The sequence below is a fragment of the Marmota marmota genome, unplaced genomic scaffold (genome assembly GCF_001458135.2).
Source record: "Marmota marmota marmota unplaced genomic scaffold, marMar, whole genome shotgun sequence".
Classification (NCBI taxonomy): Eukaryota; Metazoa; Chordata; class Mammalia; order Rodentia; family Sciuridae; genus Marmota; species Marmota marmota.
In genome coordinates, this window is record NW_026000241.1 from 10,226,112 (window position 1) to 10,251,865 (window position 25,754).

Below are 25,754 nucleotides of genomic sequence, written 5' to 3' on the forward strand. Positions count from 1 at the left end.
GTGAAGAAGATGAGGTGCAGCGAGAGCGCCGGCCCAGGACTCGCCGGAGTTGAAGTAGCAGATTGGCTGTGTGTGAGAGAGACAGACCACTGGGACCGAGACCGAGAGCCCCCCGAGTGAGGGAAGGCAGACTTCGTGATTGGCCAAGGGAGGGCTGTCTCCCCGCCCCCTCTACTTCTTTGGTCCCTGGGATGGTTGAAAAGAGCCGCTGAAGCCCTCTTCAGGTCATTCTCCATGGGAAGGGTCTGGCCAGGAGTGGAAACGAATCCCAGGGCCTCCTCACCCCTCCAGCCCTCCCTCTCATCTTTCCCTGCTTCTCCTCCTCTCATTCTACCTGCACCTTGTATACCCTCTGTACTTCTCTTTTTCTCCCTGCTTTTCTTGAATCCAGGGCTGATCTAGGACCTCGCAAGGTCCCTTTGCCTGGGACGTTAGCCAGAGCATTGTCCCAAAAAGAGAATTGAGAGGAGGAAGGGTCTTTGTAACTGGCACTGGCGAGGTGTGCAGTGTCCAGGCGTCCATTGCGCTTCCTGGAAGCCCCAGCTTGGTGAAAGTGATCTCTGGGAGCTGTGGACAGCTGCCCGCAAAAAAAAAAAAAAAAAAAAAAAAAGCCAGCCACCCGCGGTAGTTGAGTAGGAATATCGGCCTGGGATATCCAGTGAGGATACCAGCAAGGTGAAGCTGGTGTCACAGGAAGAGGGGACAGAGTACCATATAAGTTTCAGAGGATCCCTATAGATAAATGGGGGCGGGGGTGTGTGAGTTGATCCCAGCTAGTTGAAACTTTCCCGAGGTCCCATTTTTTGAGGGATCTCCCCTGTTCTCAAAAATGAAAGTTACCCTTGACAGATTAACCATCCAAAAAAAAAAAAAAAGTTGGTGTTTCAGATAATAGCTTCACATACAGTTTCACAGAGCCTCCTAAGAAAAGACTTTATGTTAGCTTTCGAACACTTAGATCTCTGCATAGTTCTCTACAGATGCACTTGAAAGGAAAGGCATAGGGTTGGATTTTGCCCTCCAGGGAAACTGGAGAGGTGAGGCGGGAAAGGTTTCCTTCCTGCAGAAGGCACAGGTGCTCCACCTGTTGTGGTGCATAGATGCCTTTGCATGTGGTTAGACAGCTGGATTCTATGTAAGGAACTCTGTGTGGTGAGATAACAAGGGACTTCTTATGTTAAATATGGTAGTTTGGGCTAGTTATTGCTCAGAAATGAAAGATCCTGAAAGTAAGATTTTAATAGCTAGGACTATTAGGTGGGGATTTAAAAGGTGACAAAGCAGAAAAGACACAGGAAGAAAAGTCTTGAGTTTGAATACCACGAAATCATTTTTGTATAAAAATCATTCAGTGGGTCTCTAAACACATAGAACAGGGCTGATACTATAGCTCACTGGTAGAGCAGTTGCCTAGCATGCACAAGGTCCTGGGTTCAACCTCCAGCACTTCAAAAATAATAAAAATTTGTTAAAAGTATAGCACATGTATTTGAACCATCCCTCTGACAACTGACAGAAGTTCGTTGCTGAAGAAGTTAGTAGTATTTGCTGAATAATGCTATAAGTGATTTCTGATATGTTAGGCTAAATATGTATGAAGAAATGTAAACAACAGTGCTTATTTTAAATTATCTATTAAAACAGTTATTCCTTCACTAACCATTCTACTTAAATGCTGCCAGAACATGTTTGTCACCTTCGTTGTGATAGGGCATTAGATGTCTTCAAAACTTATAAATTCAGAGTTCTTAGCTTTTTAGCTTATTGAAGCCATTCAAAGAACATATTATGCCCCCCAAAATGAAGAAGCCAGGGATGGCCCATTATTCTGTTAAGCCAACTTTTTTCCATCATTGTCATACTCTTCTGGGAGCATACTATTTTGTAGATGTGTCTATTTTAAAACACTTTATCTCATTAAATTTCTGTAACACTATTCATAGTGCTTATTATGTGCCAAGCATTGTTCTAAGCACTTAAAGATTCAGTCCTCAAAACAGCCCTATGAATGCTATTTTATAGATTGGGAAACTGAGGCACAGAGAGCTTAAGTGCCTTGAGCAGGGTCACAAATCCCATAACTAATAAATGACAGAGCCAGGATTTGAGTTCAGCTATTCTGGCTTCCACACCTATACCCCTAACCATTACATCTGTAGCATCTCCCCAAACTCCATTTAATTCAAAGAGGCCCATGTTTGTTACAGAATTGGTAACCTCTCTGTAAACTACAGCAAGGTTTAATCCAAAGCAAGGAGCCTGAATCCTTTTTCTAGAGGAATGCAGTGCTGATGGGAAGTTCCCCTGTCTATTTCAGCCCACCAAGTTAGATAAAGTTCAAAGTGATATGTAAGCAGAGCTTAACTTCAAACAGCTAAGGACAGAGTCCTCAATAGGCTGATAAATCTGGTACATATGATTGAGTAGGAGAACTAGATTCCAGCCATGTGCCATACTTCCAGCATAGATATCTAGAAGCTCTTCAGTCAGAAAGATGTTGTATGCCAATGTTCTTATGGGCCTAAGGAAATAAAACCAAAACACCTGCCTAAGAGGAGTTTAGGATTTATTATAGTTGGGGACCCCAGGCCCTTGAACTAGTGCATGAACAAGACAATAAAATAAAATGCTCAATTGAGCCATGTGGTAATTAGAAGAGGCCAGCCTATAATAAGGTGCTAATTGTGCAGGCCAGGCATCTAGTGCAAGAGGGCGAGAACTGCTGCTAGCTGCTAGCCATGAGCCGGTAATAATAACATTATAGAGAAGGAGTAAATCTGTCCCACCCAGCTTTGGTTAATTACAGCTATAAAAGTCAGTTACAGAAGAGCTTCAGGGCAGAGCTGAGTCTGTGGTGCTGAAATTGCAAAGAGCTCTTAAAATTCAACAGGTAATATATTTTATTCCCAGTCTTAAGTAGACATGGCCAAGTTTTAGCCCTCTTCCTTTGTATTTTCACTATTAGCCTGGTACCCTAGTGAACTACTGTTTTAAACACTTTGCACTTGTCCTGCCTGTACCTTGTTTTAGAGAATACCAGATATAAATAACCTGTTCTAGTCTGACGGACAGGTCTGTCTATCTTGTTATAGACTTTATAACTTGGGATTACAGCAATAGAAAAATTGATAGCAGCATGGGTAAGCTTATTCCTGATTACAGGAAGGCTGTTCAAATGTGTTTCATTTTAAGAGGCTGGCAGGGTGCTTCCTATGTCTCAATAGGGCATGTGTAAGAAAAGGAGGTCATACATCCTGGTTGCCAAATGTAGAAATATTTAAACACACACCCTGATAGTCATACAAAAAGTAAGAGTCTGAAGTAAATATGAAGGCTGCTATCTCAATATTGACCTCCTGGGGAAGTGTTTTTGCTTTTTTAAAATATTTTATTAGAGACAGAGTCTCACTGAGTTGCCCAGGGCCTTACTGAAGCTGGGTTTGAACTCACAATCCCCCTGCCTCAGCTTTCTGAGCTGCTGGGATTACAGGCGTGCACCACTGTGCCTGCCCCAAATAGCCATTTTTTAAGTACACATGGATTGAACAGTAAATTTGACCCAAGTTGTCTTTTATATATATATATATATATATTTTTTTTTTTTTTTCCTAGTTGTAAATGGACACAATACCTTTATTTTATTTATTTATTTATTTGTGATCCTGAGTATCCAAGCCAGTTCCTCACACATGCTAGGCAAGTGCTTCACCACTGAGCTACAAACTCAGCCCCTGTTTTTGGCATTTTAAAAAATCATTTGCTCTCCTCTTTGGAAACAGTTTTTTGGAGATAAATAACCAGGCATTCCTGGCTGTCAGTTGTGAAGGTGAGAAGGCTAGAGGTACGTACTCTAAATTTAATTATTCATCCCAACACAACTGAAGTGCTGGGAAATTTCCACCTTAGTCTCCTCTAAACCATAGGCTTCAGGGTATATAAAGACTCGATGATTAAACTCCTTAGATTTTCTGTGCTACCCAAGCATAAATGTCTCCTATTCAGGGAAAGTGGGGATAGAATATATTTGGGTGAGATCCATTTTTTACCTTAGCAAAGTGAGTCAGTGTAGTGGGACAAGTACATTTCTGGCCACAGTCCTGCTGCAGTAAGTCTTGACTTTGACATGCAAAGTGTGTCTTTTTAAACCAAGAATTTGTAACAGAGAATCCAGAAAGACGGGTTGTTTAGGAAGATAATCATCAATGGTGAACAGACAACTGGGTGTCTAGTCCAAAGATTTGGGCTTTGTCATTAACTTACTTTGTGACTTTAAGCAAGTCAGTTAACTTCTCTACGCCCCATTTTAACCTCTATCTTGTCAGGTTGTAAAACTCAAAGTAGTTTCTGGATATGCAAATATTGAAACAGTGAAAAATGGCCATGTTTAACTTTAGGTTTTTAAAACTTCCCTCATTTGTCACTTCGTAATACTGGATATATTTTTTTTTCTTTATTTCTTTTTTTTTTTTTTTTCTCTTTTAATGCTTTTACAAATCCTTGTGTGGAGGGCTGACTTTCAATAGATTGCAGCTAGGGAGCTGCTCTGCTAGGTAGAAAACCCCGATCCAGAAGCAGGTCGTCTAGGAATGGTTTAGTGCCATGTTCCCCATGAACATGCGTTACATGACCGGACTCGCCCCACGCCTGGACTCAAGGCGGCCAACCAGCGGAGAAGGCAGAGGACCATTTGATATATTTTGATAGTACTTTTTCCATTCTGAAAAACATTAAATGAATGAACAAAAGGAAATGGCAGTTACATGCTACACTTGATTGAAGAAACTGAACTTGTTCAGGAAGAATGCTAACAGTTACCAGTCTTAACAGTTACTAATCACAGAGACTGTTACTAGTGAATTTCTTTTTTAATGTTAGCAAATAATAGGATGAGGAAGTTTAGGGAAGGTTTTGATGAAAATATAAAATCCAAGAAGTTAACAAAGAAAATGGCCTCAAAGGGGCTGGGGTTATGGCTCATTAGTAAAGGACTGGCCTAACATGTGTGACGCACTGGGTTCAATCCTTAGCACCACATAAAAAAAAAATAAAGGCATTGTGTCCATCTACAACTAAAAAAGAAAATGGCCTCATAGAATCTCAGCCTTGCGAGGGAGGTTAGCAGTTAGCTTGGTCTCTCCCCTTGTTTTATAGAGTGAGGAGACTAAGGCCTGGGGGGAGGTTAGTGAGTGGTAGGATTGAAAACAAAACTCTGGCCTCTTGACTCCAGGGCATCTTCATTCTGTTTAGCACTGGCCTTCCACCTTTCTCCAGAGGTTCTACTTATTAGACATTTAGCAGATGTCAGTCAGAGAGCCCTTTTCTCACCTGGTCTTATTTTGTTTTGTTTTATTTATTTTATTTCTCTCTGGGGTGCTGAGGATGGAACCCAGGGCCTCGCACATGCTAGGTAAGTGCTCTTCTACAGCCAGGGACTGTGTTTCTGTAGTGCACACTGCAGACTAGTTTCCATGGTCCCAGGTTCCTCCCAAGGCTCCCCTCTTTCAATCTTTGATTACAGTGCATGGGATCAAGTGGGATCATCAGAGACCTGAAAGCCAGTGGTTCTTTCTTGAAGGCTGATACAGTTGTAATAACTGGTTCTTCCTCTTTCTAGCTATTTCATAGCCCTCTAAGCACTTCTGCTTTTAGCTCCTAAAAAATTCAAGCTCTTGCTTGGGTGATGTCACAGTGGCTGTGTATCTGCACATGGCACAATGTGGGGCCAGGTGCTATTCTCAACACCCTCAGGTGGGAACTTTTGCTGGTTGGTCTCTGCCTAGAATGGGTGGGCTTCTCTCAGAAAAAGCAGTATCCCAGTACTTGGACTCACAGGAACTATTTCCCAGCAGAAGCAGATTGTAGGGATTCAAACTTAGATGACTCTCTTGGCTGAGGCTTCATGACCCTCCTACCTCATAGCTTAGGGCAGGATCAGTCTTCTAAATGCTGGCTGCTGTTCAGCCAGGACCCGCCTTAGAGTCCAAATGCTTCTGTTCAGGCCTGTGGCCTATGAACACTGATGCATGCAGCCCATCCGATAGTACCATCTCTGCATCACTGTGTGTGGAAAAGATAGCCAAACTGTAAGTAACCCAGGTCACTGGTGGAAATGTTGACACTCCTCACCTTTTATTTTTTAGCTATTGGATAAAATTTAGAGGTTGTAGTGAGTAGTTAAGAAGCATGTTCTGGGGTATATCATGGCATTGGGGATGTATCCTATCTCCACCATTTCCTGGAGGTGAGAACTTAGGCAATCTTTCTGTGCTTCAGTTTTCTCATCTCTTAAAGGGAGTGGGAAACTGGGGGTTTATACCTACAAGATAGAGTAGATGTGCCAATCAGACAGGATAAGGCGTGGCTAGCATGCAACTCAGTGCCTGGCAGATTGTAGACATTCAGGAAGAGTCTGGGCCCCACCCTACATTCAGCATACCCTACTCTGGCAACAGACAAGCAAAATGTCCATCTTAAAACCTACCCTGAGAGAAGCAGAAGGCAGTCCAGGATCAAATGAGATTGCGCATTTGATTATAAAGGGTTTCACCAACTATGAGAATCACAGTCATTGATTAAGTTTTCTTGGGTAGCTGGATCAGTAATTTGTTGTTGCCTTTATGAAGATTTGCCTCCTGGCTTGACTTCCTGCAAGGAAGAGTGAATGCAAGGACATGGCAGCTAATTAAACCCACCTTTAGCTGGAGAGCAGGTTAGCCAACTCTGAATAATTTTATGGAAGGCCCACTGGCTTCTCCAAGCTGGGCCAGAGTTTGGCAGAGCTGGCTAATCCTTGCAGTGTTTCCAACAGACTGTGTACCTGAGGGCCCAAGTGTTTGAGGTAGCCCAGGGGTGTCGTGCTTTTTTGAAGAACCAGGAGCCAGAAGTAAAATAGCTTCTGGAAGAAGGAATGCTCTGGGGGATGTGTGTGTGTGTGTGTGTGTGTGTGTGTGTGTGTGTGTGTTTACGAATAAATATTATGGGCTCCCAGGAACTAGTGGAAGGAAAGTCTGCTTCAAGTATACATCTTGAGTTTAAAAAAAAAAAAAAAAGAATCAGAGATTAGAGATCCAGTCCACCCCCTCACTTTAGAGATGAAGATCTAAAACTAAGTTGGAGTGATGTCCCCGCAGATACTCAGATGTATGTGAAGCAGTAGGAAGTAGAACTCCTGTTTCCTGCTTGGTCATTCTTCCCCTCCCCCGCTTGGATCAAAAGCAGCCATGTGCTGTGCTCAGAAGCCTTGCTCTGGGCTGTGATGGCAAGCAGAGCTGATTTTGAATCCTGGCTCTAGTGCTGCCTCCCTCCGTGTGACCTTGGGAATATTACCCCAAACCTCTGAGTGGCTCTTTCATCTCTGCATTAGAGAATAATGCAAGTGGCTGGCCTGGGTTGTAAGAATTAAAGCAAGCTGCTTTGTGTGAGTCCTGAAGCATGACCGGCATTCATTTAATGTTGGTACCCTTCCTGTGGACTGTACTGCAGGCTTTGCCTAAAGCTTACAATTTAGATAAAACTTTTAGTAAATATAAATGGCCAGTCCCTGAGTTCCACATCTGTAGAACAGAATTTGACTAAAATCTGTTAGATGGTCTTTAATGTTCCTTCTAGCTGAAAAATTCTGACTCAGATAGTGATTATTTTACCAGTCAGTCTTGTGTGATCTTGTTTAAAGTTGTCTCAATATTTCCCATCATTGCAACATATGATATCCCACACCCATAAAAAAAAGAAATTAGAACATGTTCCCCAAACGAGTAGCAGTTTCAACTGATCTCCAATGTTTGTGACACGTATTATGTCACACTATATGTGGGTGTGTATTTTTTAATAGACTCGTGAATCTGGGAGATGATTTAAAAAAAAAAAAAAAAAGCCAATTGTAGTAAAATAGTTGCAGTAAGTAAAGGAACTGTTAGCCTCTCATCTGCCCAAATCCCAAACTTTTTTTTTTTTTTAGAAGACCATCATTGTTAGAAATCTGAGTGTGTATTGTTAGAAATCTGAGTGTGTACAAGAATGGGTTTTAGAAGCAAGTGATGATTTATGAGGCAAGAAGGAAAATGGAGATTACTGACCTACTTCCTGACTTCTTCATGAACTTTCACATGCTTAAGGTCTGAGTTACAGCTACAACTTGTTTTTTTTCCTTGAAAGTGTTTTGTTAAAGGTTGAGTACAACAGAGGTAAGAAGCAGGCAGAAGACAGACCCTTCTGTAGACAGAGAAACAATGTAGACTTTGTGCAGCTGCTGTGAAGCAGGCCAGCTTGCTCTGCCTGTGCCTTCCCTGGCTGCCAGGACGTGATGTAGGAGATAAGGCACCTTTCCTTGGTTGAGCTCTGTACCACACCCCTTACTTTTTTGAGAAAGTTTAGTGACTCATTTGATTTCTTTATGAAATATTTCCAACCTAGTGATTCACTGTTCATTCTTTGTTTTTCTGAGATTCATCTAAAATGGGCATACATTTTACAATCTTTTTGGATCCTCATATAAATTTAAATTAATTTAGTTCAGGTAAATTAATTTTCTGCTTGACCAGATTCATATCTTAAGCTTTAGGACCTGGGCCATTTACTCATCTTGTGGATACTTTTATTTTGTAAGTTGATCACTCTAAAATGTCAGAAACCCTAAGAGAGTCAAATATCATATGTTTGGTTTTCAGTTTCAATGTATTGAGTGTTTTTTGTTGTTGTTTGGTTTTTGGTGTTTGTTTGTTTGTTTTAATTGAGTGGTTTTTAACACTGGAAGTGGGTTAAGCACCATATTCTTTTTGTTTTGTTTTTTGGTTCTGGGGAGTGAATCCAGGGGCACTTAACCACTGAGCAACATCTCCAGCCCCCCCCTTCCCCTTTTTCAGTTGTAGTTGGACACAATACCTTTATTTTACTTATTTATTTTTATGTGGTGCTGAGGATCGAACCCAGGGCCTCTCCTGTGTTAGGCAAGTACTCTACCGCTGAGCCACAACCTCAGCCCTCCAGGCCTTTTTTGTGTTTTATTTAGAGATAGGGTTTCACGGAGTTACTTAGCCTTGCTAAGTTGCTGAGACTGGCTTTGAACTCACGATCCTCCTGCCTCAGCCTCCCGAGTTGCTGGGATTACAAGCGTGCATGGGGCGCAGCAGCACCATATTCTTAGCAGAATTTAAACTATAGAAGTTTAATGTTATAAGTGAATTTCAAATGAGAATTTTTATAGAAATATCAGAAAATATGCTACCCTGTTTGAGTTGACATTTTAAGGATGAATTGAGTTACTTAACTGGTAACAATTAATTTGGGCAGGAGTTTAATGTTTAAGTCAAGTTCAAGAGGATACCAGACCAGCCCTACCCTCCAACAACAGTCTAACTCAATGCTAGATTTATTGAAAATTTATATATTCACTTGAAATAAGTTTGGCTTAAATCAGAAGTCTCCTATTTTGGAGTTTCTACTGGCTTGCTGATGCTCCTGACAGCTGTTAAGGAGTTGATGAAAATGAATTTCAACTACATAGTTCTTACTCATAGGCACTCAGAAAATTTAATCCACCAATGTTTGTTTTAAGTATTTGATCCTTGTCTCTAAATCAAGGGAAAATAGTTCTCTCTGATTTTGAGTTTGTTTAACCATCTGTGCTCAGATGCTTCACACAGGCCTTCAAACATGGACAGCTTCATTGCCCTTTGTTAATGCCACTTTAATCTATACAATCCCCAAATCTGCTTGTATCCTATTCATAAGTGCACAATGTGAGTGGGTGTGGTGCTTTAGAAAAATAATCCTCACAGAGTACTTTGAAGTGCTTCTAGGGATTTTATATTGGATCAGTGACTGCAGTATTAACATCTTATCCCAGGCAAGCAGGGGAAGTAGGACTTTTTGGCAATCTGAGAGAACCAGGGACCCTTGAGATACTGGCAGAGAAAAAAACAGTAATTTGGGATCATCAGTAAATCTAGTGCCGAACTTTTATATTTTATGTGACAATCATGCCTTTGACACCTGTATCTACAGCATGGACTGTGGGCTGGTTTTTTTAGGCCATGTAATAGATTTGTAGGCATTTGCCCTTCATTCAGCCAAGACAACTAACCACAGGCACTATTGCTGGATTCTGCCCATCATTATTAGTCAATAGTGGCCCAGTGGCCCTGGCCAACATGTCAGTGGGCCACGGTGGGATGGAGCCTGTGAGCTTGACTGTGGTGCCAAACCTTTTGAGCTCAAACCCTTCGATCTGTCCAGCCATGGATAGGCAGCATGGGAATTTAGTCATAAGTGCTCTCCCTCAGAGCTGACACTCTTTGGTCTCACATTGTTCAAACATGGAACGTTCTGGTTTTTTAAAGAGTCAGTCCACCTACTTCAGTCCAGTTCCTAGGATTCCTGGGGCCACTCTTTCGGAAGCCTTTGTGTCTTTCTGTCTGGTTTAGTAAACGAACATGCTTGTGGTCATCTCTAACTGAAGTGTGTGTGTGTGTTCTACATAGATCTGGAGACAATTCTCTAAACCAGAAGTAGTTTTGTTTTTGTAGAAAGTTAGCACTAATTTCAGTCACTTCGTGGCTTTGACTTCTGAAACTCTAGAGAGGAACTCTAACTGATCTCCTTAGATTTACTTCACCCAGCCTTCAAAGGGCCTGGCATCATTATTCTGACACTACATCTTACCACCAGGATTGCTACCTCTGTGGAGCTCGAACTCCTCTGAATCTGTGAATCCTTTTCTGCTAGGACTTCTTCTTGTGTGTGTTCTAATTAGTTTTACATGATAGCGGATCGCATTTTGACTCGTTATACACAAATGGAGCATAACTCTTCATTTCTCTGGTTGTACACAATGTGGAGTTGCAACACATGTGCAGTCATACATGTATCTAGGATAATGATGTTCATCCCATTCCACCATTGTTCCTGCCCCCATTCCCCCTCCCTCCCCTTTGCCCAAAGTTTCTCTATTCTCCCTATGCCACCCACCCCCCATTATGGATCAGCATCCACTTATCAGAGAGAACATTTGGCCTTTGGTTTTTAGGGATTGGCTTACTTCACTTAGCATGACATTCTCCAACTCCATCCATTTACTTGCAAATGCCATAATTTTATTCTCTTTTAATGTTGAATAATATTCCATTGTATATATGCACCACAGATTCTTTTTCCACTCATCTGTTGAAGCCTAGTCCTCGATCTATACCTAAAGGACTTACAATATTATAGTGAGACAGCCACATCAATGCTCATAGCAGCTCAATTCACAATAGCTAAATTGCTAGGACTTCTTTACCCACAAAGCTTAGTCCCTTTACCTCTCCAAGTCTCACTGTACTCTTCTGACAGCTAGGAAAAGTAATCACTTTGACTAATGGATTACTAACACAAAGAAGTTGAATCTTTTTAATGCTATAAGACAGTTATCCAAAAAAAAAAAAAAGTAAGTTGCTATAATTAAAATTACAAAATGTTCGTTGTTCTCAGTCTTTCCTTGGAAAATTGATAGCTACTACGAGGAACAGAAAACCCAATACCACCAAAATAAGACTCCATTCTGTTGTGTTAGTGTCTTTCTGGACTCATGGCCTCTGGGCTTAGCCTTTTGCTCTGTCTTGCCTTGTCCTGGTTGAAATCCCAGTTCATTGCAAAATTCAAAAACTTTCTAACACATAGCTTTCTCCTACCTTTAAAACTTCATTTCCATCCTAACCCTGTCCTTTCAGCAAAATCTGTGTGTGCACAGACTGCACGCGGTCCTGGACATCCAGCCCCACCACTGTCTCTGCCAGGCTATCCTATCCTTTGTCAAAGATGCTCAGATCCCTTCAGAGGTCCTTACCATGAAAAAGTGTTTAATCTCACCTCTGGGTGGTGGTTTTTGGTTTGTTGTCTTGATATTATTTGCCCCTTTGTTTAGCTATTAGTCACCTATGGGTTAGCATTGTTGTGGCTATGTCTGTCTGATTTATATATGATTCACTCAAAACTATTGATTTGCGCCCAAACTCATGCCAGATACTAAGCTACAGAGCTAGACAAAATGGGACATATAGATTAGTAGGAAAAAAACTAACAAGACTAGTCTTTAGAGTGGTAGCTGGAGGAGGGAAATAGCAGGATCTGCACAGAGCAGCACACACATTATTGTCCTCATCACTCCTCAAGTGAGCTCCGAGCATATAGTTCCTTGCGTTTAGTTCTTGCACCATGAATGCCTTTTTGAATTGAACTAAATGCAGAGTTGAAGACTTTAGAGAGGAAATGGGGCAAGGGGATGGGATGGAGAGGGCAGGGAGGGGAGACTGATGGAAGCTGTCCCTCCGAGGCATTGGGAATCTGAGACCCACCAGCCAGCTCGTGGGTCTGCCCCACAGACCTGAGCAACCAGTTCTGCTCCGCTCCTCAGAAGAGAGGCATCCTTGGCAAAGAGCTGCTGCTGAACCCCGAGATTGGGAGTTTCTCTAATTCAAAATAGAATAGGTAAAGGGACTATATTTGTTGTTATTGTTAGGGACATGATGAAGGGAATGTGTACAATTTGTTTCAAGGTAGGATCCCCCCCATACTTCTTACATGTCCACTTGGCTAATTTAAGGGAAAAGTCCTTATTGGAAAGCCACTTTCATTACTTTGGGGAGTCCTGGAGTTAAGTAACTATTTTATAGCAGCATGCCCTGCTTGATACCAGTTGGGGCATTTTGAGACTCTAAAGTGTGGGTTGGCCCAGTTCATACTTGGCTTCTGGCTCTGCCAGGTGCACCCTTGACTGAGTCCTTTTCCAGATCACAGTTTCTTGTGCACCGATGAGGGTATTGGGAGTGTATCCCCTTGGGCATACACTCCTTGGTTTCACATTATTCAAACATGGAACGTTCTGGTTTTTTGAGGAGTCAGTCCACCTACTTCATGCTACTATTCGGTATATCCTTCACCATCTGCAATATGGCCATAGCTCTGAAAGTAAGCAGAAAAGGCCTCCAGGAGATGGCCCTGGGCTCACAGAGCTCATGCATTCATTTAATGAACACATGTATTAAATAGCTATTATGTGCCAGGAACTGGGCTAATAACAAGGCAGGGCTTCCAGTCCTCGAGGACTGAATGAAGGTAGAGCATAGCAGGTGCACCTTGAAGAATCTGTACCTAAAATGAGTACCTTCCTTTACAAAGCAACAACAGGAGTTTATTTTATTAGCTTTTCCAGCTCATAGCCAATTAAAAGTAGTAAACAGAGAATGTGTTGATAACTGTAAACACAGAAATGACAATAGTTGTAATGAAGGAGGAAGACAAAGAACCATACAAAGAAGTTGCTAGAATTTCAGTCTGAACAGACCATTTGATGTGAGGCCAAGACCTAGTGAATCTCTGTAGCCCCTGAGGACATCATTGCCTGATGCACTCCAGTAATTTATGTTCCTGGTAATGACTCTTAATAATTCTGGAAGAAATGGTAAGATAGAAACAACTATAATTCCTTCCTTTCTTCCTCCCTCTTTCTCTCTCTCTCTCTTAAATTTTTTTCTTTAGTTGTACTTGGACACAATACCTTTATTTTATTTATTTATTTTTATGTGGTGCTGAGGATCGAACCCAGCACCTGGTGCATGCTAGGCGAGTGCTCTACCACTGAACCACAACACTCTTCTTAAATTTTTATTTTTGAGATTTCCATCTTAACCACCCAAATGGTTAAAATGTTTCTGCTTCAGAACAAGTCAGTTACCTGGGAAATCTATTTATGTGGAAGAGCATAATCCTCAGCAAAACTGTGCGCATGAAACATAACTCTGGTGTGGTCAAGGCATTGCCATGTATCCAACCAAGAATGAGCAACTGTTGAAGGATAGAATGTAGTCAGCCACTCTGAATATACTGTGAGCCTAACTTAATCACTGAAAGAGTCTAAAGAACACTTGCTCTAAAATATATTCTTAGTGATCATGTATGAAAACCACATCATTTTTCATCATTGAAGTGCAGTTTGGTAGAACACACAGCTCTGGGGAAGATGGCCCTTAGGCTGCAGAAGACAAGGGGCTGCCACAGAGGAGGGGGTCTGGGTGAGGATGATTTGTAGCTAACCATCTTCATCACACTGAGCTGTCCTGAAGGGGAAGGAGTCATGGTGGATCTGTCATTTGGTGAGTGACCACAGTTCAGAACCAGTGGTCAGTAAACCTTTCTTAACAAGAGAGAGTAAGTACGACAGACTGGAAGATTATGTGGTCTCTACCAGTTACTCCACTCTTGCCATTACAGTGCAAAAGCAGCCAGAGATAGTTCATAATCAAACAGTGTGGTCATGAGCCATTAAGACTTTATTGGTTTGAGCCTAAATGTAATTATGGGAACAGAGATGATATGCATACAGATCTGTATGGCAGTAGGAAAACTGAAAGAGTGACTGCATCTGGGGGTAGTCAAAGATTGGGCCTCAGTCAGCTTTTGATCCACTATGGGATATCAACTTGACATGGTAGGGGAGGGGAGCATTGATTTTGGCTGGATGGAATTTAGGGTTTTAGAATTTGCTGGGTACAGGTCAAGGTTTGGACATTCCTGGTCTCTGATCCCCTACTGTTATGTTTCAGGCTTTAGAAGGCAGGCCCACTGTCCAAATGTCTTTTGGTTGTCACTGTCAACATTAAATTGTTTGTCTCCTCTGGAGAGCACAGAGTTGCTCTGTTAGAAAATTCTGGTTGATGGACCATCAGGAACCACTGCTTCAATCTACTTGATAATTATTCCATATACGTCAAAGCTTCTTATTCCCAGCACTGGGCACTTAACATGTGATTCATTGTTCCATATTTGTGGAGTTGAATGTTCCTTTGGTCAAATCCTGCCTTTCAGCCATTAATTCTCTGCCACTTTGGGGTGGGAGGGGTTGGCTTTATTGTTCTTGATAGTCTTGTGCAACTGTTGACCCTAGAATGTCCACCATTTTGAGGAATAGTTGCTGCTCTGCCATCTCAGCTTTCTGGACTTGTTCTTACTTTTCCTGACTGTCCTATATTCAATCCAGACGCTCTTTTTGTGAGGTGAAGGCAATGGAAGAAGAAGGAAAAGTGGGAGAAAGGGTCAGGACAGTCCAATATGACCATTGCAAGCCTGCCCTTGCCCTTCAGCGCACATGTGGCCAGTATGGCTTTTGAGGGATTTCCTCTGCTGTGTAATGACTTGAGTTCCCAAAAAGCTTGAGTTGCACTTGCCTGCCCCAGGTCCACTACAGGTGGCTTTTCCATGGTACCTACATCTGGTGGTTAACTCAAGCTGTCACAGTTTGTGAGGAACCTGGTTGCTGATGCAGTGAGCGAGAAAGTTTAAGATAAAGAGATGGAAGAGAGGGATCTGTGCTTTCTGAACCTTGTAGCACATGTTGAGAATCTGTGTGGACATCAATCTTTTCATTACTATCTTCAGAGACTCAAGTTACAACTACTAGGAGGAAAGGCTATTTACCCAATGCTTCTTTCTCTTTCCTGGAGAGAATATATGTACAATCTGTGAGCAATTTGGTGTACCAATTTCCTCCATTCATCACAAGCACCTCCACCAACTCCCCCACCAGCAGCCCTGGTAGGAGATGGCCAGGGCTGGAATGTGACAGGCTCACAAAGCCCCATGGCCAGGTGGTGAGACACATCTTTGAATTCACTAACATTCTCTACCCTTTGCCCCATTATATATATGGAGACCAAAACTCACAAATTCTGTCTCTTGTCCTGGAAAAATACATCATTTTGGTTAATCAGGTAAAAAGCCTGACGTTCCCCACTCTGTTTACCTTTATCATCAGCTTGGTAGTGCAGTGAGTTAGAATGTCTTCATGGTTGTGCCCTGACACTAGCCCTAGCTAACGACTGCTTTTCCTCTACTCATCCCTGTTGCCCCAAACAGCTTCAGTGTGGGCCCCTGGGTTTTCCATGCTATAAAGGCAGCAGCGTTTCTGCTGGAGAGTTTTCCCCCAGCGTTTGCTGTTCCTCCAATCCCACCCCTTCCCTGTCTTTTATGTCAAAATCTGAACTTATCTGCTGAAGCACTGTCTGCCCAGCGGAGCCCCGATAGCCAAAGAGGACTAGGTTCTGGTCCTCCCCCTAGGTGCTGCATCTGCCACTGTGCTCCAGCTGACCTCTGGCCAGACATTTGCCCTTTGGAGGCTCCCTCTTCATTATTTGTCATGTGAAGGTTTGGGGCAAGGCAGGCCTATTTCAGAAAGACTAAGTTAACTCTCAGCAGTAGGAAAGACAACCAGTGCTTTAAGTGAGCAAGGTGTTTAGGCAGTATTTCTACAAAGACTTACACACAGATACTTCTGGCTCACTTTGGAAAGGAAATTTTGACAAGTCTCCTTAATGACAACATCAAGTTTCTGGGTTCTTTTCCTCTTTCAGATGCCAGTATGGACAGAATAGCTTATGATGCTTATCCACACCCACCACTTTCGAGACATTGAGCGCAAGCCGGAATACCTCCAGCCGGAGAAGTGTGTCCCACCTCCCTACCCTGGTCCTGTGGGAACCATGTGGTTTATCCGCGACAGCTGTGGCATCGCCTGTGCCATCGTCACCTGGTTTCTGGTCCTCTATGCAGAGTTTGTGGTCCTCTTTGTCATGCTGATTCCATCCAGAGACTATGTATACAGCATCATCAACGGAATTGTATTCAACCTGTTGGCCTTCTTGGCCCTGGCCTCCCACTGCCGGGCCATGCTGACGGACCCCGTGAGTATGTCTGGGCTTGTTTTGACCAGCCCACACTCTCCTCCTCTGGCCCTGACATGGCCAAAGCCTGCATGTTCCCCCTGGACCTCGGGAATGTGGAGAACAGAAGGGCCAGGGTTGGCTGGGAAAGTGGGTCCTTCCATGTTAGAGTTCATGGGACTCTGGGGGAAAGAGGCCAGCATCTGTATTACAACCTATCTCAGTTGAATGGTACCATCTGTGCATTGATGTACACCTTAATTGAGCTACTGCAGGAAGGGGTTTGTCTGGGGGAATCTATCCTCTGGTTCAAATCAGTCCTCTGTCAGGTAACTTTGGAGACTGGAGTGAGAAGGTTGGAGCAAAAAACATGTTAGGTGTCTGGTCAGGATGCGAAGATAGGACAGGAGCTAGGTGGGCTTGAAATTAAAGCTACACCCAGTTCTAGGAACCTGCACAGATATGGTTTTTACTGTGTGTGGGTAAGGTTCTCTTTTCCTGAAAATCTGGACAAGCCTGTTTTGGGCAGCAGCCAGTGCTTCTTGGTGAATATGTGTGAGTAAAACAGAGGTGATCTGCTCAGTGACCTAACCACCAGTACCAAGCTGTGCAAATGGCTATTGAATGTTTTTACACCCTAGAATTAGACCCTCCATTCCTGTTTCTACTCATTTTCTTGTATAAGAAAAGCCAGAGGATTAAGTTATTTGATAAAGACCTCTGTAGCTCAACTTGTTTCAATGTGTGGGATGTGTTTAAGTTAGGAAAGGGAAAACACTGCTAATAACACACACAAATTTTGTTTCTGTGAGCCCCCAAAAATATAGTAAAGATGATGTCCTGAGCTAGTTTTCTTCTCAAAGGGCTCCATTTCCTGCTGGTTTAGGTGGCAGATTGTTAACTGTCCCAAGGGAAGCTGGCTTTCCTAGCTCAGTTACATGTCAGTGACTGGTCCAGACAGGGCCCCTTCTGTGCACGTGCCTCAGGGAGCTCACACACACTGGCATCACAGGTAGGGGCCTCTTTTTCCAGGGTTGGTGCTGCTTACAGGATCGCCAGGCAGTCATCAGCTGCAGGAAACAAAGCATGTGGTTATGCCTAAAAGTGCCCCCAGACACAAGGGTATGAAAGTATCAATTTGGTCATATTGAAAACAAGTATTCAGAAAATCTTTTTTTTTTTTTTTAATATTTATTTTTTTTTTTAGTTTTCGGCGGACACAACATCTTTGTTTGTATGTGGTGCTGGGGATCGAACCCGGGCCGCACGCATGCCGGGCAAGTGCACTACCGCTTGAGCCACATCCCCAGCCCCAGAAAATCTTACGATGCCTTGCTATTGGGGGACACAGGAGTAAAAGACATTGTTTTGCTCAGCATATAGTTTACTGTCTATTAAGCTCCCAGTGCTGTTCTTCCCTTAGGGTGTCCTCTTTCTAGGAGAAAAGAAGCAAGGGCAGCTGCAGATGATGAAGGCTGTGGCAGAAGGAAGCGTGGTTCATGGTTTGTGGTGGAAGAACAGGGAGGAGATTAGCCAAGCTAGGTGGGGGTGACTGCCTAGAGAGGAAGTGGTGCTTCAGCCAATTCTCATCAGAGCAATGGCTGTTGGCAGAGGAAGTGGAGGGTGATAGAGCAAGAAGACACGGGCGACATTCCAGGCAGAGGGACCTGTACAGACACAAGCACGCCAGGAGTGTGGCTCCAAGGCAGCCAGGCATTGTTGGGAATGGTGGAACCTTAGGAGGAAAATGGTGTGGGTTGGTTGGTAATGGTGGGTGTTGAAAGAGGGTAGAAGTTGGATGATGACAGGTGGTCAAAAGCCCCTGAAGATTTTAAACAAAAGAGTGACAAAATCAGATTGTCATTTTACAAGGATCACTCTGGCAGTAGTGCAGAGGAGCTCTGGGAGACACTGATGGATCAGATAAAATGAATGGTCATGTTTACTGAGTCCCTGCTCAGTGAGAAGTTCCTTTCTGAGCAGTGAGAGCAAGACAGACAGAAATCTCAACTTGAAGGTCACATTCTAGTGAAGCAATCTGGCAGCAAAGACATTATTGAATGACATTATTGTAATGTTGGAAGAACATAAGTTCTTTAAAGATGGTAAAACAGTGTGACTAGGGTGATGTGGTGACTTTAAAGGGGGACTGTATTCAATCAAGGTAATCTGGGGAGGCTTCTCCTCAGTCAGGCCATTTGAGCAGACCTGAATGACGAGAAGTTGCAGGATCTGCGGGCAGAGCCTTCCAGGCAGAGGAGAGAGTAGGTAAAAGACCCAGAGGCAGAAGCAAGTATGGCATATTTGAGAAATAGGACTAAGGCCAGGGTGACCCAAGCAAAGAGAATGTGGGCAAGGGAGTGGAGAGAGCTGCAGAGGCCAGTTACACAGGGCCTTGTCAGCCTGTGAGAACTTTGGTCTTTACAAAGGCGATGCATGATGTGCACCGTGCTCACAGTGGAGGTTCAGGGTGGGATGAGTAGAAGCAGGGGACTAGGGGAATTGTAGTAACCCAGATAAGGTGTGACAGTAGCTTTGACCAAACTGGAGGTAGTGAAGCTGCAAAGAAGCCATTGGATTTAGAGTATGTGTTAAACCACCAGCTCTTAAGTCTGGGTGCACCATAGAAGCCCTTGGAGAACTTTTAAAGTGAACTGATGCCTGGGTCCACCCCAAGAGATATGGTTCTAATAGCTCTGGAGGCAGGACCTAGGGCTTTGGGACACAAAAGCTCTCATGTGTCTCTCATGTTCAGTGAGGCTCGGGAACTGCTGTTGAGAAGAACAGAGATTGATCAGAGAGCGGGCCTTCCAGAATCTCAGCTCCAGCAGCTGGCAAGTGACTGGAATCCTTTATTGAATGAGAAAGTCCAAAAAGGAATAGGTGCCGGAGGAGAAATCAAGGATTCTGTTTTGGCCAAACTGCCCCTACATTAGGTGCAAGCAGAGATGCTAAATGGATGGTAGACAGCCAGCCTTGAACTAATGGAGGGCTGGGACTGGAGAGTGTAGTATGGAGGTTATTGCCTTATAGATGGCCTGTGAAACTAGGAAGATGGATATTGAACCATGGGAGAGGACACTTCCACCCTGGCATTCTTGCTGCCCTCACATACCTTTATTCTTTTATAAACCATATAGCAACGTGCATTCTCTCTAGGAACCTCCTCAGGCTGGCAGGACAGCATGGTTCTCACTGTAATATGTCACTCAGCTTCCAGTCCTGAATGGGTGGGAGCTGCTGCTACATCCCAAATACCAGTGAGCTGCTTAGTGGTGCATTTTGCTGGTAGTCCCAAAGAAAACCAGGTCAGAAAATGAAGAATCTGTCAAATAGCTACCATAGCAGGGGAAGCAATTCAAAGCAAATCCTACAGACCAGCCATCTCAGGATCTTCACGCCACCACCTGCTTTTCAAACACCTCCAGCATATGACATCTTATGCAAAACCCAGTATGTAAAACAAGTGAAGCTGCAGAGGTGGGAGCCCTCAGGGTACCACTGAAGCACCTGGGCTTCTAAGGAGCAGAGTTGGAAGCCCAGATCTCAGATACAAGAAGATCAATTAGGGTCCCCTTTTTAATACAGCAGGGATATCTGTTTTGAGAAAGAAGGGCTCTAGGAACTCCCTGATATGATAATAATATTTTGTACTCAGGAGTTCATGTTGTGCATAATTTTTAGTAAAGTTACATCCAGAGAGTATAACCAATATATGTGTTGTGTATGATTTTTGGTTAGTGCCAGAAAAGAGGGAGAGAAGGAAATCTCTTATGTGGTCTCCCATCAGACAGTTATTGTTTCACTTCCAGGTTTAAAATTTTATTCCCAGTATAAATTCAGAACAGTTGCAACCACCGCAGCTTTCTGGACCTTTGAGCAGTCATTTACTCCAACGCAGCCGTAGTTGGGTCCACAGAGCTTGAGCAGAAAGCAAGAGAGGGAAATGACTCACAGATGTGTAAGTGGCCCCCTTAGAGGTGTTGCTGCCATTTGAAAGGTAAGCCCCGTAAACAGAGGGAAGAAGACAAATGGACCAGGAGGCAGGGCAGGCATCTCACTAGACCTGGCCACCTGCCAGGCCTGGCCTGGAAGCACAAGGATGTGGGCAAGGGCGTGTCAGGCTGGTATTTAATCTCATAATGCCCTCTCCTTGCCCACTGTGGGGTTGTAATGTTATCTCCGGGAATTTTCTGTGTTTCTGAAACACTTCAGGCGTTTAGAGGTCTCATGACTCCACTTGCCCTGAGGAGGCAGCCTCTTGAAGACAACCTGGACTCAGAAATCCTTATCTTGAAAACCTCTCTCTCCTTACCCGTTTCGTGATTTCTCTGCATTTTCCGGCTCCAGAACATTCTATTTCTTCATCTTATGAACTCCCCTAGGAATCCTTAAAAAATTAGGTCCAGGATAATGTCCATCTCCCAGAAGACACCTAAAGATGAGAGAGATAGCTTGCTTCTGATGGCTCTAGCTGCCAAGCATTACGCAATCACAGCAGTTGCACAAAATCTATGATTACTTTATTTTTGCCCCTTCTTTCCTTAGACCTAATCATTTACTTCACAAATTATTTCAAATCGAGATTTGAGAAAAGGAAGAATATAAATCCATTCAAATGAACCATATTGTTAAGGAATATAAATCCATTCAAATGAACCATATTGTTAAGGAAAAGAAAATTCATCTGTCTGCCTGCCACTGCACTCCCCACCAAGTCCCACCCTGTGAACACCTCACCGTAAACCAACCTCCCTAACTGTCACTTGCTGAATGTCATCATTGGACATGTTGGAGCTCAATTCACATGTGCAGTTGATGTTCCCTTCTGGTGTCTCTTCGACAACCTTATTGAGCACATGCCATAGTGTATAGAGCCACTTGGCAGGAATTCCCTCAGAAGGGTAACAGCAGCATGATGTGGGCCCTGTGGAAAGACAAAGGGAAATGACATCGCAGGTTAGGGGTCTTGCCTCAGAATCCATTTGAATAGAGTGCCCCATTCTCCCTTATGCCAGGAAGCTTCTCACACGTGCCACTCAATAACCTATCAGTGAGCCTAGCCTCTTTTTGGCTCCAGAGAGAAAAGTGACCAGTTTGGGGCTTGCCTATCTCCTATCTTTCTGTGGAGGAGACTGGAGGTTCATGGCACAGGCATGTGGCTTGTTATTTTATTCCAGGAAAGCTATTAGAGGGAGCATTTTCTGCCCAGACCAGCCAGTGTACACATGCCTGGTCCCCAGCTCCTAAAATGTGAGCAACCTTTTCATTTTTTTGCTGCCAATGGATGGTAGTGCTGAGTACCTGAATCTTTGAAATCATTGACTGACTGACTGACTGACTTTCTTTTTTTCAATTTAATCTCTTGTTGGCATTTCATTAGACCTGTCTCCACTGCTTTCCATAAGCCTGTCAACGAGGCCTTATTCTAACCCTGTTTTAGTCTTAGTGTGGTATTAATATAGTTGTTGGCAATGGAATTAAATGATAGCATCAAGGCAATTTTTTAACATATTTTTAGTTGTAGTTGGGCACAATACCTTTATTTTATTTATTTATTTTTATGTAGTGCGGAGGATTGAACCCAGGGCTTCGCACGTACTAGGCGAGCTCTCTACTGCTGAGCCACAGCCCCAGCCCCCTCAAGACAATTTTTAAGAAAGCCTTTTTCAGGTCATTTGTTAAGAATATCTGATGAACCTCTCTGCCTTCTACTAGAACCTATATAGCATAGACTCTAGATTTATATGGCCTGAGTCTGGATCCTGGTGCTGCCACTTATTAGCTGTGTTGTCTTGAGGAATTGTTTGGCCCATCTCCCTTAGTTATCACATCTGTAAAACGAGGAGTATCAGAGTCTTTACCTTATAGATTTATTGTCAGAATTAACTGACGAAGTACAGTTTTGTCACAAAACATTTGAAACTGTGCCTGGTATATAAGCACTAAATGTCTATTGTATCATTATTACTTAGCTTGGGTTTACGGAATGCAGGCTTCTTGCCAGGCCCTGGGCAATTTGCTGGGCTACAAGTTGAAAGACATTGATTGTCTCTCCAGGAATTTATATAGTCCTGGAGGAGAAATGGTGTATAATTACATGATGTGAGTTATAATACCAGTACATCCTCCAGGAATTCACAGTCCTGTAGGAGAGGTAGTTTGTAACTACACGGGGTGTGCTCTGACACAAGTACAAACTGGGGGCGCAAAGGCTGCCTGATGGTTCTGCCTCAGGAAGAAGACAGAAGAGGTTATCCACAGTGGGTTTTGATGTGGTGCAAGAGGCCAAAAGGTGCTTGGCAGGCTTTGGGAAGGTACTAACAGGGCTGTGGAGGCAGAAGAAGAAAACTTGAAGAGGGAATGTCTTTGAGAAACTCCAGTCAGGACTGAAACACTGGATCAGGTCCAAAGTTGGGCTGTGGCAGCCTTGTGCACCCTGCCCAGGAGCTCAGACTCTGGTCCATGGTCTCTAGGAAACAACTGAAAATTTTAGGCCAGGAATCGTGATTAGGCTCATGTTTTAGAATGTACCCTGGAAAATAGTGGAGAGAAAGAATAGAGGTGGGGTACTGGATACCAGGGAGAGATGGGAGGCAGAGAGGATCAGGAGATTTTCTAATTGTCTGGTGCAGATGATAATGGGCCTCAGGGAAGACTCTGATAGCTTTAGAAGGAGAGAGCATGGGGACTCAAGGATAGTTGAGGAACAAGTAAGCAGGTTCCATTTTAGTGGTGTGTGTTGAATTTTGGAGGTTTTATTTTATTGTTCCAGCGCCTGCTGGACAACCAGGTATTGATATGTGCAGATGCAGAAGTCTGAATTGGAGCTAGTGATTTGAGCATCATCACTGGGTAGTGTAGGGGAAGCAGGGGTCAAAGGCAAGAGTGTGCAGAAGATAGTGTAGAATGGGCAGGGCCAGAGGCTGGAGTGGAACTCTGAGGGATACTAGTGTCCAGGATGGGCAGGAACACAGAGTTGGGGAGAGGCACAGCCTCCCGCAGATGGGGGGAGGCACTAGGACTCAGAACAAGATACTGAGGAAGATGAGAGCTGAGACTCCAACTTGCATTTGGCCACAGGAAGTTGCTTATGACTTGTGAAAGCAGTTCCCCAGTGTGAAGGGGACAGGTGCCAGAGAGCAATGGACTAAAGAGTAAGTAAGAGTAAGCAAGTGCACATGCTTAAAGAAGCTTAGCTGTGAAGAGGGAGAGCACCTAGAGGGGAGAGCTCAGAGTAATGGAAAGGGTCCCTGAGGGCCAGGGTTAGCTGGGCCCCTAGTCCTCTAAGACAGTGAGCACCAGTGTGTCCAGAGATTGGGGGGCGCGGGGAGTTAAGGGATATGAAGAGGGTTTTGTGCCAGGCACTGTAGTGCAAGTCTAGAATCCCAGCTACTTGGGAGGCTAAAGCAGAAGGATGGTGAGTCTAAGACCATCTTGGGCAACATAGGGAGAACTTGACGCAAGAAGGAAGGAAGGGAGGAGATGTGTCAGGGTCAAGGTCAAGGTAGGTCCTGGAAATTTGGGCTAGCCACTAAGGGAAATGGCAGATGGAGACATGTCATGCCTCCTGCCACACATGAACACATTACATTCCTTCCTTCTGTGCAGAGGGTATAGAGTACAGGAAAGCTCTAATGACTTCTCACAATTCTGTAAACTAAATTAACCACATTTGAACTGATTCTACTGTGGGGCCATGTGTATATTTTGGAAGCATATGAACATTTTTATAGATCTACAGATTTTTAAAGTGTTGTTAGGTCACTAGGTACCAAGAAAAAAAGACTAGAAGAATATGCTTCAAAATAGTAATAGTATCTACCTTGGGTGAAAGATTTAAGAGTGGATTTTTCTTTTTTCACTTTCTCATCTGTATTTTCTTTTTAAAGATCATGAACAAGTATATATTCTTTTGGAAGTGAAGGAAAAAAAAATCAGTGCCTTTGATCTACCAGGCTGTGGTAATGTGGGACCTTTGAGACATCCCTGCAAGGTAGGGAGGAGGGCTGGTGTATCTCAGTGGCAAAAAGTCTCCATAGACCTTCCTACTGCCTCCCTGCTATCTGTCTAGGATTGTTATGGAGCAAAATTCTTTTCCATAGACTGATAACAGTTTCCACAGTTCTGAAATCTGTGAAAATGTGGGCAGAAGAGCATCTTCCTGAGAAAGAGGTGGGAGGGTGGAGGGGATGGAAAACTTCCTCTGTGGCTGGAAAGTGCATTTGTCACAGATTGCTATCGCAGGGACTGGCCCAGCTGGTCTCTGGCTCTGAGGGATAGGCACAGGTGGCTGGGCAGGTGGGACCTTGTCTGGATGGAGATAAGCCTTCTGGGAGATTTATGCAAATGGAATCACAGTGGAAAGTCAAACTTTGAGGAAGACTGAACTGCTAAAATGTCTCTGACTGAGATCTGAAAAAGCCTGAGATAATGAGGGCAGCCAGTGGGACCTCTGACTGCCTATTTCAGAGGGACTTTGTCTTGTGTCCTTCCGTGGTAGCTGGGACCATCTTAAAAACGGGGTCTTCAGGGGGCCCACCTGTGTCTGCATTAAGGAAAGCTGAGTTCCAGTGCTTCTTGAGGAAATGATGTCTCTTTGCACTTTTTATCTTCTATACATGACAGTAGTGACTTTGGTTGCATTATTAATATTTCAGGATAAACAGAAGGTCATACAGTTGCCCAAATGCAGTTAGTTTTTGCATTACAAGCCCTCTGGGGATTTGTGAGACCCTCAGCCTAGATGGCTCAAAATAAGACATTAATAGCACTTTGGTTACAAACTTAAGGAAAACTGGTCATATTTCTATTTAGGTAGCTCCTTATTGAGGTTTGTTTACTTATTTATTGCCTGTGTTTTTAAGGATTTTTCCCTTATAGCACAAGCCAACATGTTCACAAGAGAACATTTAAGAAATACAATCAAGAAAATAAAAAGTACCCATGATCCTATACCTCAGGACAACCACTAATACTTTTGCATGTATCTTTTTAGTTCCTGTTCATATGTGTGTGTATTGTTGATGTTTCTCATCAATTAAAATACATATTTACTGTCAAAAA

The 25,754-nt window shown here is 43.4% G+C and overlaps 1 protein-coding gene across 6 annotated transcripts in view; it reads left to right on the top strand.

Annotated features, from left to right (window-relative positions):
* The window catches only part of Zdhhc3 (zinc finger DHHC-type palmitoyltransferase 3), a 52,594-nt gene that overhangs the window by 267 nt on the left and 26,573 nt on the right, over positions 1-25,754 (top strand). For 5 of the 6 annotated variants that reach the window (XM_048795091.1, XM_048795090.1, XM_015489388.2 and 2 more), the window contains exon 2: positions 16,380-16,709. In XM_048795091.1, coding sequence (XP_048651048.1) covers positions 16,404-16,709 — 306 coding nt within the window. In that variant the 5' untranslated portion in view covers positions 16,380-16,403. Of the gene's footprint in view, positions 1-16,379; positions 16,710-25,754 lie in introns of those variants that run through there. The other variant, XM_048795094.1, reaches the window with a different exon arrangement.